The sequence below is a fragment of the Colletotrichum abscissum genome (genome assembly GCF_030869225.1).
Source record: "Colletotrichum abscissum strain IMI 504890 chromosome Unknown Scaffold_8.1, whole genome shotgun sequence".
NCBI classification, from domain to species: Eukaryota; Fungi; Ascomycota; class Sordariomycetes; order Glomerellales; family Glomerellaceae; genus Colletotrichum; species Colletotrichum abscissum.
Window position 1 is genome coordinate 1,057,737 of NW_026850525.1, and position 17,895 is coordinate 1,075,631.

Consider the following 17,895-nt stretch of genomic DNA (forward strand, 5'->3'; position numbering starts at 1 on the left):
CAGAGGTAGGGGGGTGTTGTCTGTGCCGTGAGGGTTGAGGTCCAGGTCAAGGTGTTAGCTGGCCCGAAGTGCTAGGTAGGAGGTTCGGTGAACCTAGCTCACCGATAAGCGAGGTTAAGGTGTGGGCGCAAGGGAGGAACATACTTTGGGCTGATCTGCACAGCTGTCCTATTCCAGAGCATCGGACGAAAGAAGGTAGTGATTTTGCAATTGAATTTTGAAAAGGCCGTTAAAATTATTTACCGTATTCAGAGTTTTACATATATGCTAAGGCCGTTGACTGGTACGATTCCCCCGTACCTTCGCATGAGTGATACTTCCGCGTCTTGGTCTACACTGCCTGACTGTAACCGCCCCCCATGCGCCGTCTGGCATACTTCCAGTACTTTCTAAACTCATCCGCCCAAAACACCGTGCTGCAAAGCATCAAAAGCCCCAACAGGTCGAATAAGCCCAAAGCCTCTGTCTGGAAAACCTCCTGGAGCCAAGGGAAGTAAATGACAAGCAACTGGCCCGCAATGCTGAGAGAGACTGCCCAGTTGAATAAGGTGTTTGAGAAGAGCCCAACCTCGCCTCGCAGAACTGACTTTGATTCGGATCGGCAGGCCATTGCGTTGAACATGTCAAAAAATACAAAGCAAGTAAAGGTCATGGTTGTATCGCGGCGATTAACCTCGCCATCGGCAAGCATCTCGCGTCTATATACGAGCATCGTGCCCGCCATAATGATGAATGCCGAGGTCATTACCCTGTAGAGCAGAGCCCTCGTGAGTACCGCATCGTTCCGCTTCCGAGGAGGCCGATTCATTACATCGGCATCAACGGATTCTACGCCAAGAGACTGAGCAGGTGGGCCATCCATGATGATGTCTGGGATATTGTTAGTCTGGGCACAACCTTCTCTAGAAATGAAAAGACTTACTGATCCAAAGGATCTGCATAGCATTCAGCGGCGATTTGAATCCGAGTATTGTGCAGATAAGTACCAGAGACAAACCGGCTGCGCTTGTGCTCAGCTGGAATGTCAAAAAGTTCTGGATATTGTTGAAGATTCCCTTGCCCTCTTCGATTGCTCTAAGGATCGTTGAGAAATCGTCATCCGTGAGAATCATATCGGCAGCCTCCTTGGCCACATCAGTCCCGTGTAAGCCCATCGAGATGCCGATGTCCGCTCTTTTCAGTGCTGGTGCGTCATTGACGCCGTCTCCAGTCATGGCGACAATATCACCTCTGGCCTGGAAAGCCCGAATGATCTTGAGCTTATGGTCCGGATTCGTGCGAGCAAAGATGGTGGTGTGCTGAATGGCGTGGGAGAGCTCCTCTTCTGACATATTATCAACGTCCTCTCCCCTCAGGACTGGCCGAACTGCAGCTTGATTAGAGGCGTATTCGATTGGCTTCGCAATCGGCATGCCAAGCTGCCTGCCAATCGCCACGGCGGTCGTCTCGGCATCTCCTGTTATCATGACGACTCTGACACCTCCACGCAGAAGCCTCCTAATTGACTTGCCAACTCCTGGCCTTGGCGGATCGCTCATGCCGACCAGACCAGCAAACGTCAAGCCCCTGTAGGTTTCGTCGACGGGTTGGGGAGTGTTGGTTCGGCTAGTCGGCGCAAGTGCTGTTCTGCCCCTAGATCTAGAAACTGCGCCGCTGGCGAATGCAAGTACGCGGAGGCCCTTTGACGCCATAGTCTCAGCAGCTTGCAGGGCCTCTTCACGACGCGTAGAGTCAAGGACAATCTCTCGGCCGTCCCGAGTAAGATAGGTGTCACAAGCTTCGAGGATTCTGTCGATGGATCCTTTCATGTAGGCGAACTCCTTATCGTTAGTTCCAATGGTAACACCCATCCATTTCCGCTCAGAACTGAAGGGGGTCTCCGTCAGACGCGGGCCGATAGACTCGCGAACGTCATGTTCCTTGAATCTGTCAAGCAAGTCGAGCATGGCAACGTCCGTAGGTTGGCCACACCAGCGCGTGTAAGTCGAAGTGAAGTCAGCTCCTTGAGTTGACGATAACACAGCTCTTGCAGCTGCACCGTTTTCAGTATACTGCTGTGCTAAGCGACCATTGTTCGCAATGTTACCAATCCGTAAAATACGTAGAGTAGCAGGATCGGGCTTGGTTTCCGTCGCTTCATCATCGGACTCGACATCAATGGCATCGTTAGCACCAAAGTACCACATTTTGGCGGTCGTCATGTGGTTCATGGTAAGAGTACCTGCGGCATGTCAGCAACCAGCTGGTTCAATCTCCCTCTAGTCCTTCTACCACACACCTGTCTTGTCGGTACAAACAACATTTACTGAACCCAAAGTCTCTACCTTGGGCATTCTGCGTACGATGGCGTTATGGCGAGCCATTCTATGAACGCCCAGAGCCAGGGTTACGGTTACGATAATTGGCAGACCTTCCGGAATAGCTGCAACAGCAAGAGAAATCGAAATAGTAAAGATTTCCAACAGCTTCTTTCCTTGAAGCCAGCCGACTAGCGAAATGAGTCCAATGACCACGAACGAGGCTTTGCTGAGCTGAGAGCCTAGGTCGTCCATGGAGAGTTGGAGAGGCGAACGAGGACTCTCTGTTCCAGACACGCTAGTCGCAATTGTTCCGAAGTTGGTTTGTCCGCCCGTTGCAAAAACAATGCCTTGGCCGTGACCAGACCTCACCAGCGTGCCCATCCAGGCGATGTTATTCTCGCCACTCCCACCTGCATCACGATTGTCGGACAAGGCAGATGGGCTCGGAAGCTGAAGCGTGTCTGCACCATATGCAGGAGATAAGAGGCTCCGCGCCTTCGTCTCTGCGGTGATCCGCACAGGCTCGTTTTCTCCTGTGAGATTTGACTCATCAATCGTGAGATCTGCTGCCTTGGTGACCCGAATATCCGCCGGAATACGATCGCCCGTGGTGAAGTAGACCAAATCTCCCGGCACAAGCTGTGAGGCCATGACCTTTGATGAGGTTGCTTCCAGCATTTCTTCCCCAGGCGTGGTAGATCCAACTGACTCTGTGCCGTCCATAGGTCCCTGTGGCGGCCAAGTCGGAGTTTTGGCGCTGCCGGGTGTCTTGCTGATAGCTGAGCGGACCAGATGGGCATGGGCCGGAACCAAGTGACTAAGAGCCTCTATCGACTTCTCTGAGCGGTATTCTTGCACAAAACCGACCGAGACCACGATGGTCACGGCGACTGTGATGCTGACTGCATCATCCATGTTGCCCAAAAACAAGGACGCTCCGGCCGACACGAGCAACAATAAAATAAGCGGCTCTTGGAATTGTTTGATGAAACGAAGCCATAGCGGTTCTGGGGGTTCGTGAGGGATCTCGTTCGGACCGTAGTCGCTGAGTCGAGTCAAGGCTTCGGTTGGCGATAGACCGTGGGTAAGTGACGTTTGAAGGCGGCTGGCGGCTTCTGCGGAACTCATCGAGGAGAACTCGTCGGCGGTGCTCTATGCAGACAGAAATTAGCTAGATATCGAGGATATGGAAGTTAAGGGAGCCCATTACTCTTGATTGCGCTGATGTGGTTCGAATGTGGCCTGGCCTAGATCGCGATGATTCCGTCTCCATAGGTTCCATGGTCAAACCATTGATGCTCGGCATCTTGGCCGCCAGAGGCAATAAAGCTTCGCCATCGTCGGAACCCTTCCTTTTATGCCACGGCCACTGCATATCTGCGTATGGCGAGGCAGAAATCCCTCGGTCACGGCCTTGGAATAGTTGCAGAACGCCCAGCGCCGATCATCTGTCAGTGTACGAAGCGAAAAGGAGGCATGCGCCCAAGCGAAAGGATATGTCGTCGGAAGTCAGAGTACGTTCGATTTGGGAGGACTAAAAGTCCTTCGTCGCCAAGGTATCAATTGCGGGGAGCTAGGTCCGAAGACATAGTTTCGTGGAAGCTGGTGACTGAGTGAAGGCAAGCGGATGTCGTGGTAAAAGATGAGAAAACGTGTGCCTTCGGCTGGAATAGCAGATGCATGGCCAAATCTGGTACCAGGGACAGGGCGTGCGGCGTGCCAACGCGACGCTTAGTACGGCGGGTCCGTGGCTGTTGTACAGGGGGCCCTGGAACGAGGACTCGGGAGCAGTGTCGCCGCTCCGCACATCCCCGTGGATGGCTGCTCCTGTGCCGTAAGCAATCCAGACATGGGCACGCACGATATCAGTTACATGTCTCATGGCTGCAACGTCAAGTTATCCATGCCATAGGTAGGTATATAAGGGAACGAACGGTTCCAATTTGATGACTTGGTGCCAATGCCAGTATACCTATCGTACTACTCCTCCTGCCTTACTCAAGTTTGTATGGGAGAGAAAATGCGCGGGACCTTTCACCATCGAGGTCAGTTGCACCGAGTGAGTTTCTAGAGTTTTCAAATCGCAGCGCGAGGTGACACCAACATTCATCTTTGAAAGACAATTTGACTTGCTGCACGCCAGATGTAGCCAGGGCCTCCAGGTCCCAAAGCATGGTGATCATGTTGGGGATTCAAATTGGAGACACAGGGCCTCCAATGATATCTCGAAAGCTCACACTACCCAATCTTGGTTTCATCTCATGTGTATCTCCAAACGGACCTGTAGCAGTAGGAACTCCTCGCCTCGAGATTCCTCAGCTCAGCTTACAGTAGTAGCTGCAGCTCAGGTGTTTACCGCATATGAACGATGCGTTGTGGGTGAGATGAACGAGGCAAAAGGATATCCTGTTAGAAACCCAACTCGAGCTGCATGTTCCGCGGTACCTTGACACCTCAAGTGGTATTCACCATGCATGGTGCCTGCTTCGACTTACAGCTTCCTTGTTGGTAAAGCTCCGGTCCTCCTCGTACCTGAAAATGATTAGATAAGGCATGGGAAGTTGGCATCCCTGCCATGTACTCTTCACACCGTCACAGGACGGACAGATACCTATGACCCGCTGCTTCCGGGATGGTCGCCGGGTCAGCAAGTTGATGATCCAAGAGCGGAGCAACGGTCTCACGTGATGTGGCTGGTGCCACCAAATTCTGCGCGGACCAATCCCTGCCCAATCCCAGCCCCGTCAATTTGCGTCCACCGGCACGGCGTCGAGAGAGAGAAGACCACCACACCTTGACTCCCCCCCTCCTGCTCATTTCCTCCATCTCCCTCATCGCTGCACATCGCGCTCTTGCTACTATTGCTATCGCTGCAACTTACTTTTCAGCCTTTCGCGATCCTCACGACTTGCTTCATGTCACCGCGCCTCGTACTCCGCGCGTGTTAGACTTCGCCCCGACCGCTACATCCCCAACGCGACCCGATTCCCCATAACAACGCGTTTTCGTGTTTACGAGAGCTTCCGCAACCACCCCTCCAACACCGGCGCGCGTCGCTGCCTATATACCTAACGAGGAGTACCTCTTGCTTCTCGCCTCTTGCATCAACACCCTCGCGTCACGAATCGTTGTCGCCGCCATGTTCTATTCGGAGACGCTTCTCCAGAAGAGCGGGCCGTTGGCCCGCGTTTGGCTGTCGGCCAACATTGAGCGCAAACTTTCAAAGACGCACATTTTGCAGTCCAACCTGCCGGACAGTGTAGAGGCTATCATTACGCCTGGCCAGGCCCCGATGGCTCTTCGTTTAAGTGGCCAGTTGCTGCTGGGTGTTGTCAGAATCTACAATCGCAAAGCCCGTTATCTGCTCGAGGATTGCAATGAGGCTTCAATGAAGATCAAGATGGTGCGCTTCTTGCCTCCTGCTTGGATATTTGACGCGTTTTACTGACTTGTGTAGGCCTTCCGCTCGAGTGACAATCACGACATGGCAGCCGCCAATCTCTACGTCAACAACCGCGAAGCGCTGCTGCTGCCTGACAAGATTACTCCACTAGACAACCTGGATCTCCCGCCGCCTCCTGATGCCGCTTGGCTTTTGTCGCAAATGGACGATGTCACAGCTACTCCAGTCGGTCGCAAGGGGCGTGTCAGCAACCGCGACATTAACCTTCAAGAGGATTTCAACAACAGCCAATTCCTCAACCAGGCGGACACCCTCGATGACGAACTGGAGCTTGCACCTATGGAAGATCTCGATCTTGAACTCGACTTTGGCATGGACATTGATGAGCGACCCACCCGCATGGATACGACCATCGAAATGGGAAGAGACGCGCCTCTGGCTCGCTCAGTCGAGGACGACATGTTCAGCGAGCTCGACATCATGCCGCGAGGCAAGGACCAGACCGAACGTGAGCCTTCACTGGGTCTGAACCTTGACTTTGGCGACGACACCGTCCGTATCGCTGACGAGGAGGGTGACATTCAAATGGGCGATGACGACTTCCAATTCCCTCTCGGCGATCAATCTGTTGTTCCCGGTCTTGCTGGCGGTCCTCTGGATATGCCTCGTGGTCGTATCTCCGAATCACCACTGTCAGAAATCGACCCGGAGTTCGCGAGAGAAGTTGAGGAGGAGTACTCCCGTATCCAGCACACAGATCTCTATGAGCCAGATGAGGAGGAGGAGCATACAGTCATTCGTCATCCCCAACGAGCCAAGAAGAGGAAGGTTCTGTTGCCTGACGAGCAGACGATGCTTTCAAGCACTCACATCAAAGACCAACAAGCCAACCACGCCAATATCCTCAGAGCTCAATCGTTCTTGCCTAGAGATCCTTTCGTTCTGGCTCTTATGGAGATGCAAAAGAGTGGCGGCTTCGTCTCCAACATCATGCTTGACGGTCGCAGTGCCGGTTGGGCACCTGAGCTGAGAGGAATGCTTTCCCTCGAGGCTGTCAGCCGATCAAACGAGTTGAAGAGGAAGCGGGATAGCGGAATCGCTGATGTGGAGAGTGACAACGGCGCCACATCCAAGTCGCCTCGCCTGAATGTCGAAGAGGATGACGCGTTTGCTGTCGAAGATGCCGGGTTGGGCAACCAAAGCATAGCGGCCGATGGCACTATTCTTGAGATCCCGGCTGATGAGGAGGGCATTGCTTTTGGAGGAGACGACGACAACACCGGCCGACCTGTTTCGCGCGAAGGCAGCGCCATGCCCGACTTTGACGAGACAACAGCTCCTGCCGTCCACCCTCAGGACAGTGGTCCGGTTTCTATGGGTACCAAGCACGCTGTCCACGTGCTAAGAGACATTTTTGGCCCCGACGCCGAGCACGACGCCGACAAGCGCAAGAAGACTGCCGTGGTCTTCCAAGACCTCCTTCCCGAGGGGAGAACGACGAAGGCTGACGCCACCAAGATGTTTTTCGAATGTCTGGTCTTGGCCACGAAGGACGCGATCAAGGTTGAGCAGGGCGAGACACTCGGCGCACCTATCAAAGTCCGAGCCAAGCGTGGCCTCTGGGGAGCCTGGGCTGAACGCGAAGCAGGCGGCGAGATCGCCGAGGAGGAGGAGCTCAACCAGCCCGAGCCAGCAGCAGTCAGCGCCCCGGCTGTTGCGGTGGAGGCATAGACGTTCGCTGCTTGCTTTGGCGAAGACCACTCGATTAATGCATAGCTTTTGGAGGCTTGGCATGTAAAGTAACCGTTCTTTCTCTCTGTTGGACTACGTTTTGGGGTCGGTCCTGGAAATGGCACTCTGCCAAGTGGCGTTTGGAGTAAATTGGGAGGCTGGAGAGATACCAGATGCTGTTGCGGCCTGGGAGGGTGGGAAAAGCATGATTTGGGAACCCGAGCCGCATCTTCGTCGTTTGGAGTGGCTTATTGTCGGTTTCTACTGGCTTTTTTTTCTGTTGGACTGCTAGTATAGCTTGTTTTTGATTGAGGCCATGACGGGCCTGTAAGGATACCTCAGTACCTAGTTAGCTGTTCCCATTGTCAATGAAGCTAGACATTTCAATCATCTAGATACCTCAAGTGAGCGGTTGATAGACTGCAATGATATTTTGAATGCAATAGTCTCTGTGCCACGCCCTTCTAGCCCTAAAACATATCTCACTACAGACTCGTGTAATCTATGAAAACAACTATACAAACTTTCCTCATCAGCGGAGCCACCATGTTGTGAACAAGTGCTCGCTAGTATCGCAAGATTACAGATGGACCAATAATTGTGATGATTGGTTCATGTTGCACAATTCGCATCTTTCGCATGTAAGAGGGATTGAAATTGCTCAGCGTTGGTCACTTTGTGAACACTTGTTCCAGCAAGCTAGCAAATGAAGGCTTTCTAGCTCTTTGTGCCATTACCCCCATTTGGAAACATAAGTCTGTCAAATTTCAAGATTTTCAAGCACATCTTCAATAATGTATCGGTATCCTGGGAGGGAAAAGGAATACGATTCGAATAGCATGAGCACGAGTGAATGAGCCATTCCATGTCACTTTCTAATATATCCGCCCCTATATCACTGGTTCTATCAAAGTTCAAAGATTCTTTACGTTGCCAGCCACCACTAGTCATCTTCATCTATTCCTTGAAACTTGGTGATACGAACGTAGAACTCCGTCGAAAATGTTACCAACAGCAACTTCAATATATAGATCTGGCAAGCAAGCTTACCTTGTTAAGGGGTGGGGGAAACGTATCCGCTGTACTACAGGACCACCTGGAGCGACTGGCTGGATTTGGAAGAAACCCTTCTTAGTGTACTGATTCTCACCTGCATCTCGAATCTGCAGTATCAAGGTTGGAGTTAGGCAGTACCTTACCGAAAGCCTACTGGAGAAGAAAAACACTGCGCCTTCAGAGGGAGTGTCCATGGAAGCCGTCACTTATACGGAAATATAGCTCACCGTCCAGGATTTGCTATTCCTACGTAGCCCGTACTACATGGCGGTCATCGACAATGCCTTCCTCATCTACACCCGTGATGAGCTCAGAACCGAAGCCACATGCGCCTATATGCCCTCAGATGTTACAGCTCTAAGTATAGCGTTTCCTAAATCACTTTGTCATTGACATGTCTGCTTATTAGTCCCGAAGGACCTTGTCTCCGCTGGCATCAATTGACACAGTCTTGAACCACGCCGCCCTAACAGTCTTACTGCAAGGGGCTGGTTTACTAGTCAATGACAAGTTTCGGGCAATCTTAACCACACAGTGTATTTGCAAGTAATGCTGGAGACATGACACTCAAATCCCAAAGAAAGCCCGCCAAGCCCGGCACCCAGCGTCCGGCAGCGACGTGGAGCCCTCAATGCCCTCTTCGATCGAAGATGAATTAGAATACCTATGTTTGTGAGGGCCCTATTCACATCGCATGTGTCAAAGCCATGGGCCTGATGGCTTCAAATTGTCTTCTTTCATGCTAATAAGGGAAACCTCATTTGCCTCAGCTTTCGACCTCGACTTTACCTCTTGCAAGGTTTTACCTTGGGTACAAAAGTGAAGCAGAGCTTTTGAACTCTCCAGACATCCTTAAAACGATTAGGCAATGCTCATTTCGCGAGCCTATGGTAATGCGTTTGAATTGGAATCACCAGGAAAGCCTCTTGACCCAGTCAGTTACCTAAGAATTATGCTAGACGTTATTGCAGCGCCGTCAGGGGTACGTAAGGTGGTAAGGTCCCTTGAGGCACAGACCATCCGCCTGATTGATAACGATAAGACGTACAGGACAATTTACCTCCTGAACTGTACAGAGTACGGGACAAACTATCCTCATTTCCAGGTCGACCTCGAGGCTTTGCGATCCACGTCTTGAGCGACTCGGATTTTAATTCGTCTGAATCTTCTTTGTATTCTCGTCACTCCTTTGCACTCGAATTTTGGCTCCAGAGAGTTCGCCTTTCCTTTCCTTCACTCGATGCCTCTTCCCCCTTCCACCAAAAACCATGGATGGTGATCCCAAGGTTGAGTCGCAGCTCGACTCGTTCAGCTTGACCTTTCCCCTACCCTATCGCATTGGATTCATTATTGTTCTCGGTAGGTCGCGACTGCGCGCAGACTGAAATGACACGCTGACTATGGCATAGCCGTATGGGGCTGGGGTGTCAACCTCCACTACCTGCACAAAGTCAAGATCGATGTGCCCTCCCTGATTCGATATCCCTCGCGATCCTCTCCGACACAACCGGCGCATCACCTATCGACTTACCGCCTTGCGACCGTACTTTCGACGGCCTTCCTTCTCTCGATTTCGACGTTCTGGATCTTCTCCCGTCGAAACCCCGCCCTTGTCATCGAGTATGACTGGTTACCGATGACCTACCTGGTCGCCCTTGCGGCCCTGTTCTTCGTGCCCATCCGCAACTTTTCGCAAGGTGGGCGATCGCGGTTTCTCGCTACACTGCGACGCGTGAGCATCGGAGGTATAGCAGAAGCAAAGGATGGGAAATTTGGAGATATCCTGCTTGCCGATGTATTGACGAGCTACTCCAAGATCCTGGGAGATCTTTACGTGGTGCTTTGCATGTTCTTCACGCCGTCAGGGTCTTCGACTGCGCGACCGGACCGAAACTGCGGCGGAACAGTGATAGTGCCGCTCATCATGGCAGTGCCTTTCGCGATACGATTCAGGCAGTGCATCATCGAGTACTTTCGAGTCCGGAGAGCGCCTTACAAGGAGTCAGTCGGCTGGGGCGGACAGCATCTGGCCAACGCCACCAAATACGCCACGGCTTTCCCCGTTATCATCTTCAGCGCACTGCAGCGGAGCGTTCCGGCTGATCAGCCAGCGCCTGGATTGAACAGAGCATGGCTGGTGGCAGTGCTGGTCAACTCCCTTTACTCGTGGTATTGGGATGTTGCCAAGGATTGGGACCTGACACTATTCTCGTCGGCACGCGAGCGCAACAATCCGGAGCACCCGTTCGGGCTTCGCCGGCGGCTTGTTTTCCAGCAGCCTGTCATCTACTATGGTGTGATCGGGATGGACTTGATGCTGCGGTGTACCTGGTCGCTCAAGCTGAACGCACACTTGGACAAGTTTACCGACTTCGAGAGTTCCATCTTCTTACTGCAGTCACTCGAGGTATTCAGACGATGGGTATGGATTTTCTTCCGGATTGAAACAGAGTGGCTGCGGAACAACACGTCGGGACTTGCGGTGGACGACATCTTGCTTGGGGACTACCAAGGCAAGTATGACTCTGATGAAGATTAGGAGCTACGCCAGCTTCCTTGATGAGATAGACCTTGTAATGTACGTGTGTGACTATAGGTGCCTGGAGTTATTGGTCTAGACGGAAGCGGATCTGAATAAGATCTTGACCTGGGCTTAGATTTCTGTATCAACGAATCCTTCTTCTATGTATTCTAACAAAACATGGGTATACTTCTGTGTGTCTCCTCCAGCGCGCGTCTATCCAACCGCTCCAACTCACGTTACAACGTCCAAGAAAACCAAGGTCGCTGCGCAGTGTTCGGCTCCTTCAACTTATTGAGGCAGTACCCGTTATGGTTCCTCCTTACCTTGCCGTCACACTCACATCGACACCCGATTCCTCCATCAATTGGTGTTGAGTATGACGACGCATTCCCAAGCGTCTGAGACCCAGGCAATTGTCCGTCTGGCGCATTAGCCGGGCATTGAAACAGTTCGTCGTGCCTGTATCCGAAATCCTCAAAATGATGCACTTTGTCCGCGTCGAGAAGCATGCCGACGGCCAGTGAGTGTACAGCGGCGTCACCCCACTAAATGCAACGCAAAATCCTGGTTAGTGATCGACTTCAGGCTGCCAAGGGTTCGGGCACAGGGGAGAGAACGTGGTTGGACGAGATGCGACTCGGCAAGTCTTGGAAGAAGGAGCATCAAAGCTCACGGTGGAGAAGGAAGGCAGAAGCTTGGCTTCCTTGTCATTCCAATTCTCCAACGACATCCCTCAACTTCTTCATCTCCGAGCCTTCTTTTCCAAGTCCGATCCTTTGCCCACCACACAATACTGACTGAAAATACCGTTGGAAATCCACTTACCCTTTCAAAATAGAAACCTCCCGTATCATCGAGCGCCTTGAAGAAAGCCTGATACTGTTTTCCGCGGAAGAAGTCGAGATCTGCTATCTCGAAGTTGCTCCAATAGTGGCAGCCGCTCCAGGCGTCGCCAGATTGATCGCGGTGCGGCAGCAGGCTCATCAGCGGCCGCAGTGGATACGGAAGCCATGACGGTTCCATCATGGCCTTCCACAATGCCGGAGACGCCAGATCGAACGCCTCCTTGAACTCGGCCGTGTGTCGAAAGAGTGACGGTACCGTGTCCCATTCTTCCCATAAGGAGATTGTAAAGCCGTATACCTTCTTCCGCCGAGCCATCTCCACGAACGGATCGTAGGTAATCGAGCAGAGGAAATCGACATCGGGTTCCAGTCTCCAGTACCATTTGTACTTTCGCAGAGCTTCGAGCTGGTAGAAACTCCTGCAGGTTTTAAAGTCAGTACGTGCCCCCAAGAAGCTTAAGCTGGACGTTGGGGAATTGTCACTAACCCTGAATAGAAACGACACATATGGTGGTAACCTTCCTGGCCTGCATGCATAGTGCCCCGCGCCCCTTGCTCAACGATACTGCTCTTCGCGGCTGTTTGGTTGACCCACGCGGGATATGTCCAGTCTTCCTGCGGAATCACTTCAAATGTCGCCCCTCCGCTCGCCGTACTGTTCAACACCTCGATAAAACGGTCGTCGAATGGCTCGTTGTTGAGGAAGACGATTGGGTAGTGGAACCATCGGTTGAAGTGCTTCTCAAGCGAGGCAACCGTATGGTTGGCTTCCTTAAGCTCCGAGTTCTTCGCCAACATCACCAAAACTCCATTCTCACGTTTGCCTGTCACATCTGGTTCGCGACAAGACGTGTAAAAGGGCTGATCTTGCTCGATGGTTGGCCGTGGCGCATTGAAGGTTCTGCAATGAAGTACAGACTCCATCACACCGAACGCGAGAAGCAGCCAAAGCCAGCTGGGGAGTCGGAAACGCGACGGCCGTCGCCGCGGGCTCACATATCGGCGGATCATCGCGATGGGGGGCACGGCTACATGAGCCTATTTTCACAAACGCACCACGAGAAAGACAGACAAATGTAAGAGGAATGCAGAAAGAAAGTTTTGAGATGGAGCTCAGTAGGTTTTACTCCCAGCGAGTAGTTCGAGTAGCTGGGCTGAAGGAATAAGACATACGACTACGCTATTGACGAAACCGCCGTGCAACACGGAATGCCAGGCTACAACTTGCTACCTCCTACAGCATTGACCTCCAACAACACATACACGTGCTAATTATTCCTTGTTCGAGCTGGATCTAAAGAAGCCGACTGATAGAGCTGACGTACGCCAGAGACACGTAAAATCAGGTCCTGGGCTCGATTTTGGGCCGGCGCCTTCTAGACTGATGGTGCTGTGAAGGGAGAGCAGCTTGGGGGACAACCCCTTGACTAGCTCTGCGATGGTCTGCACGCCATCGAGACACAAGATGGGACGGCATTGGCTCCCACTTGCCGGGACGGGCCAGTGCTTGACTTAGCGGCGGAATGTCAGCCCTTCGCACGAACTTGCATAAGGATCAAAGGCTTATGATGGGATCGAAAAGGAGGTCGTTCTAGCAGCATTTTGTTCCCATCCTTTTGCCATCCTTCTGACCAGAGCGGGACGGCAGGCGACTTGCAATGTCAGTCCAGGCATCAAAGTCCGACTTCCGACAATCCACCGTCTCTGGCCCCATCTGGGTATACCGTACAAATTTTCTCTGGCTCCGGAAGACCTTCTCGTCTAGGTCTCTCACAAAGCCCGCTTTGGGGAGCTCCGACCGACTAGCTAGGGATGGACCGATGTGGGTTAGGCTTGAGCACTTGGGAAATGCCCATCCAGCTTCGTCTTTGCACAATTGGGACGAATTGTGCTCATTTTCAACACTTCATTGACCAAGACTGATTCTTAATTGGGAGCTACGGGGCACGCCCCGCTGCTTGTCTTGCCATCTAATGCGTCGTCGAAGAAAAGTTACCGGGCCACGGCCCGTCACGAAGCACGTCCAGTCAGGAAGAATCGATGCGCCACTTCTTCAAGGCACCCGCCAAGTGATCTCGCCCCGAGCCTCAAAGACCTTTTTTGTGAAAGATTTACTCTCGGAGCGTGGGAGGGCGCTTGCGCTGTCTCGTCGCAGAGTTTGACAGAGACTTACGGACTGGTTGGCGACAGCCCGCAGACGAGTTTACTCATGTGATGAAGACTCTCGAGGCCAGACACAAGACAATCATGTTTTAACGTCGGAAATGGAATAAACTCGTTGAAAAGCTTCCAAACATAGAAAAGTCTATCTCTCTTCGGTCTACGGGGTCCAGACCGGCACCAGAGATGGATTCCAAAGATAACGTCACACAGAGCAGCAGCGGCCCACCCATGGTCTGCTGAACGAGGGGTTCGCAATATCTCGTTCCGTTTGCGGTTCCATGACGCGGAAACACCTACCAAATCAGAAGTTTTGTCAGGCCATGTGCAATTTCTTGTCCCGGATGCGTTCAAGGTCCAACCCCTCAAACGGTTCTTCCATGTTTCAACGGCCAAGATCTGGAGGGTTTTCCAATACCTAAGTTATATCAGCGTGTACGGAGTGCCGAGGAGGGTTCAGTCATACTCATGGTGCTAGCGGGGTTACGATTATTCAATCCCCGTGTCTCAGAAGGCCAGCGGAAGATCTCCAAGATCGCCCTCGTCCCGGGAGAAGCGGCTCATCACTAAGGAAGCCCCACGGGGTTATCTTGGCAGACCCATCTTCATTTGATTGCAAAGTCCGGCGAGGTCGGCGGGGGAGGCCGAGATTCCTCTACCCATGCCGCCGATTGAGATCACCTAGCTCGAGCCATGGTGTCGGGTCAGAGGTTTGAAGAAGGCCTGCGGGCGCAACTTGCCTATTTACCAACGTCGTCAACGCACATTTGGAAACTCGATTCTACGGCACAATGCTAATGGAGATTTGCTGGTTAAGAAGATAGGAGCGCTCAGCTTTCTGCTGTGATGCATGCCACTTACAGCCATGCGATTTACCTCCACTCTAGACAGCACGGCTTGCCGGTGTCCAATATGAAGGCGCTCCTCCAGATTGAAGAGTAGCGTGTTTGTCGCCCAGCACGCGGCGCAACAGTTTTCTTGGCTTCTTTGTCCATCTTACTGGCTCGCGGTTATAATGACTGAGTGTCTTTTGGCGGTTGATGAAGCTAGTACAACCCGAGCCTTGGAATAACAGCCAAGCATCCATGGTGGGATCCTCCAATAACACCCCAACGTTACGCACCGAGGAACCCTTGTTCTGCGCCTGTCAAAGTCGATTAAACTCATGATCCTACCGTCCCGCGTCTACGAATATGGAGCAAGTGGTTCATCAGGTGGGAAGCCAGGGGTGGCACAGGGAGCAGGATAACCACTGCGTCAGCCCTGTGATCCAACGACTTGCAAGGACATGACCGGGGGAGTTCTTGATGCATCCCGGCATCCTTTACGATGGGACAACACGAACAAACAAGCAAACTGATTTAAGCAGGTAACAGGATGGGTGTGGCCACTGATTGAGTTCATTGGATGGCGTAAATGTGGCTCAATATTGTTGGCAAACAACGTCCAGCATGGCAATATCCGATCTGGACGGCGGGCGCCTGGGGGCTTTGTCTGCTTCAAATATAGATACAGTGATCCGGGCCCCTCGAGAACAAACTCTTTTAAAATCTGGCTCTCGCCCAAATCATTTCATGGGGAAGAGCACGTTTCTAGAGACTGCGGATTTTTTTGGACTGGAACCGAAGCGGCCTTACCTGACAGAGGCTGATAGATACTGCTTGGCCTGCACTTTGCATAGAAGCCTCCTTTGTCGACAGAGTCATTCCCTCGAAGCTAGCCATTCCCGATTCAGTCAACAAGCCCGACAAAGAACTTCGAGTTCACTTCTAGAAAATCGTCTCGCCGCATCCGATCAGAGTGTCTCGGTCATCAGCTTTGTCATTTGAACCGGTGGCTACCAGTGGCATGGGACATATTGCGCCAGAATCCCGGATTTCGTCCTAGGCGACACTTTCCTGCTTCGTTTTCCCTCTTACCACACTACATCGACGAAACCCGCCGCTTTTTTCGAGATGTCCACCATCATGGAGCCTCGAATCATTCCCAGCCAGCTTCCGCCTGGTTTGGAGATTGCAATACCGCCGGGAGGCGAGCTGCCTCCTCAGCAGCCGAGAGGCACTTACGACAAGAAACCTCTCCCGCCGCTACCTCCTCTCCGCCCAGGATTTTATCGCCAAGTTTCGGCATTTTCTGTCATGTCGGCCATGTCAGTTACTTCAGCTGTATCCATCGAAACAAAATCGACTACAAGAAATTCCTCGAGGTCGCGAAGTCGTGCCAGGACGACACCATCACCGTCCCCTTCGAGATTGGAACCTACTGAGGGATCCGAGACAATCGAGAGACTGGAGAATGAGATCAGCACAATTTTGATTCAGCATAGCCCGACTCCCTTATCGCCTGTATCACCAAGATCAGAACATAGGAGTTGCTCGCCTCAGAGCCGTCGACCCGAACCAGAAATCAGAAAATTGGCTGTCCGGCGTCTCTCTACACCAATTACAAGCCCGTGTACTCTTCATCGATCATCGGCAAAGATCAAGCAAATAACTGGGCTGGATGTTGATTTTAGTGGCTTCACTCCAACGCCCCCCCGGCCACCTCGTTCACCGTTGGTCTCGGAAACGCTGATGCCAGCTACACCCGACAAGTCTAGCAGTGTTCACAGCACAGAGAAGCATAGTTCGGAGAAACCGGCATCAACTTCGGAGCCAGCCCGAACCTTGAGCTTGATCGACGACTACGATGACGACTCGGAACCTGATAGCAGTGAATGGGACTTCAGTCCCAGTTCACGGAGGAACCACCCGTCGTGGATACCTGCATCTCCGGTGCCGCCTCGGGTAGAGATATTAGACTTTGACGAAGCGAGCCCGCGACGTCGGGACTCTGAGATTGGATGCTTGAGATCGCCTGGTATGCACCACTTCGAGACGCTTCCCGCACGGCGAAATAACCATATGGAAGTCAGTTACGTGGGGGCCAAGGACCTCTACCACGCGACGGCGACATCGATTGCGAACTCGGCGAAGAAGACTGCGGGATCTTCCCGAGACAGCATGGAGTCCGGGCGGAGCTCTATTCGGCCACCAAAGAATAGGCTGAGTTTCGCGGCCAAGGTGCTTCAGTCTGGTAGAAAGCGGCCACCCACGGGCATCAACACGACCCCTCAGTCACCATCATCACTGGGCCCTGGGACGGGCTCTACCATGGGAAAGCAGTCATTGAGGTCGCTTCACCCGGATATGCACGCACACTCGATGGACGACGACCGTCTACGGGTCAAGTACTCGGACGCTCTTTCTCGCGTATTCCGATGGAGCGGCGAGCACAGGAGGGTAGTTTCAGAGGGCACGACAGCGACCGACCTGCCGCCGACGTCAGAACCTCGCAGCACCACAGCTACGCCGGTGCCCGACTCACCTACACAAGCTGGGCCCGGACTGAAGAGGATGAGTAGCCGGCGTTCAATGCAGGGCTTGGCGGCTCAGTTCAAGAGAACAGCGAACTCGATGGTTCTGACTAAGGATGAACGGCGGAGAGAAAATCTAAGGCAGAGCATCCGGGTGATACCGGAGGGTAGCACACTTGAGTAGTGCAAGCCGGGCATTATGGGACGACGCCGGCGTGGCGTTTCGGGGTGCGGACTGCCTGCGCTGCTTTGGACGCTGGGTAAGGTGCCTTGAGATGCGAACCATCTGGTCCGCGTCAAGGCAGGGAACAGCTGGCTCGGGCCAGAAGTCCTGGGATGGTGTCATGTCTCGGCGTTCGTGTGTTTAGCGTTGTTTGTTTGTCAAGGATGAAGGGTGTCTAGACTACTCACTAGTCTACCTGCCTGTCCATCGTCCTTTCTGAAAAGCGAAGAAGCGTTTGTCGTTGTTTGGGCAGTGTACGTATTACGTCTCTGCCAATCCATGAAACCTGGCAAAAGTC

At 52.7% G+C, this 17,895-nt stretch overlaps 5 protein-coding genes across 5 annotated transcripts; 3 read left to right on the forward strand and 2 right to left on the reverse strand.

The window, feature by feature from the left end:
- Nucleotides 1-331: 331 nt before the first annotated feature.
- Nucleotides 332-3,675, reverse strand: CABS01_04349 (calcium-transporting P-type ATPase; the record flags this gene model as incomplete). The annotated part of the gene is made up of 4 exons (XM_060537720.1): nt 332-870; nt 923-2,221; nt 2,279-3,452; nt 3,511-3,675. 4 exons carry the CDS (start codon nt 3,673-3,675, stop codon nt 332-334), a joined length of 3,177 nt encoding a protein of 1,058 aa, XP_060390565.1.
- Nucleotides 3,676-4,387: 712 nt separating this feature from the next.
- Nucleotides 4,388-7,434, forward strand: CABS01_04350 (uncharacterized protein; the record flags this gene model as incomplete). Its single annotated transcript, XM_060537721.1, has 3 exons — nt 4,388-4,679; nt 5,321-5,703; nt 5,758-7,434. Coding segments are annotated over 3 exons (2,352 nt in total), but the record flags the coding sequence as incomplete, so codon positions are not given.
- A 2,324-nt stretch (nt 7,435-9,758) lies between these two features.
- On the forward strand, nt 9,759-11,029 carry CABS01_04351 (EXS family protein; the record flags this gene model as incomplete). The annotated part of the gene is made up of 2 exons (XM_060537722.1): nt 9,759-9,849; nt 9,900-11,029. The coding sequence occupies 2 exons, from the start codon at nt 9,759-9,761 to the stop codon at nt 11,027-11,029; spliced, it is 1,221 nt and encodes a 406-aa protein (XP_060390567.1).
- A 221-nt stretch (nt 11,030-11,250) lies between these two features.
- Nucleotides 11,251-12,870, reverse strand: CABS01_04352 (glycolipid 2-alpha-mannosyltransferase; the record flags this gene model as incomplete). The annotated part of the gene is made up of 3 exons (XM_060537723.1): nt 11,251-11,559; nt 11,840-12,278; nt 12,347-12,870. 3 exons carry the CDS (start codon nt 12,868-12,870, stop codon nt 11,251-11,253), a joined length of 1,272 nt encoding a protein of 423 aa, XP_060390568.1.
- A 3,104-nt stretch (nt 12,871-15,974) lies between these two features.
- On the forward strand, nt 15,975-17,558 carry CABS01_04353 (uncharacterized protein; the record flags this gene model as incomplete). The annotated part of the gene is made up of 1 exon (XM_060537724.1): nt 15,975-17,558. The coding sequence occupies one exon, from the start codon at nt 15,975-15,977 to the stop codon at nt 17,556-17,558; it is 1,584 nt and encodes a 527-aa protein (XP_060390569.1).
- Nucleotides 17,559-17,895: the final 337 nt, after the last annotated feature.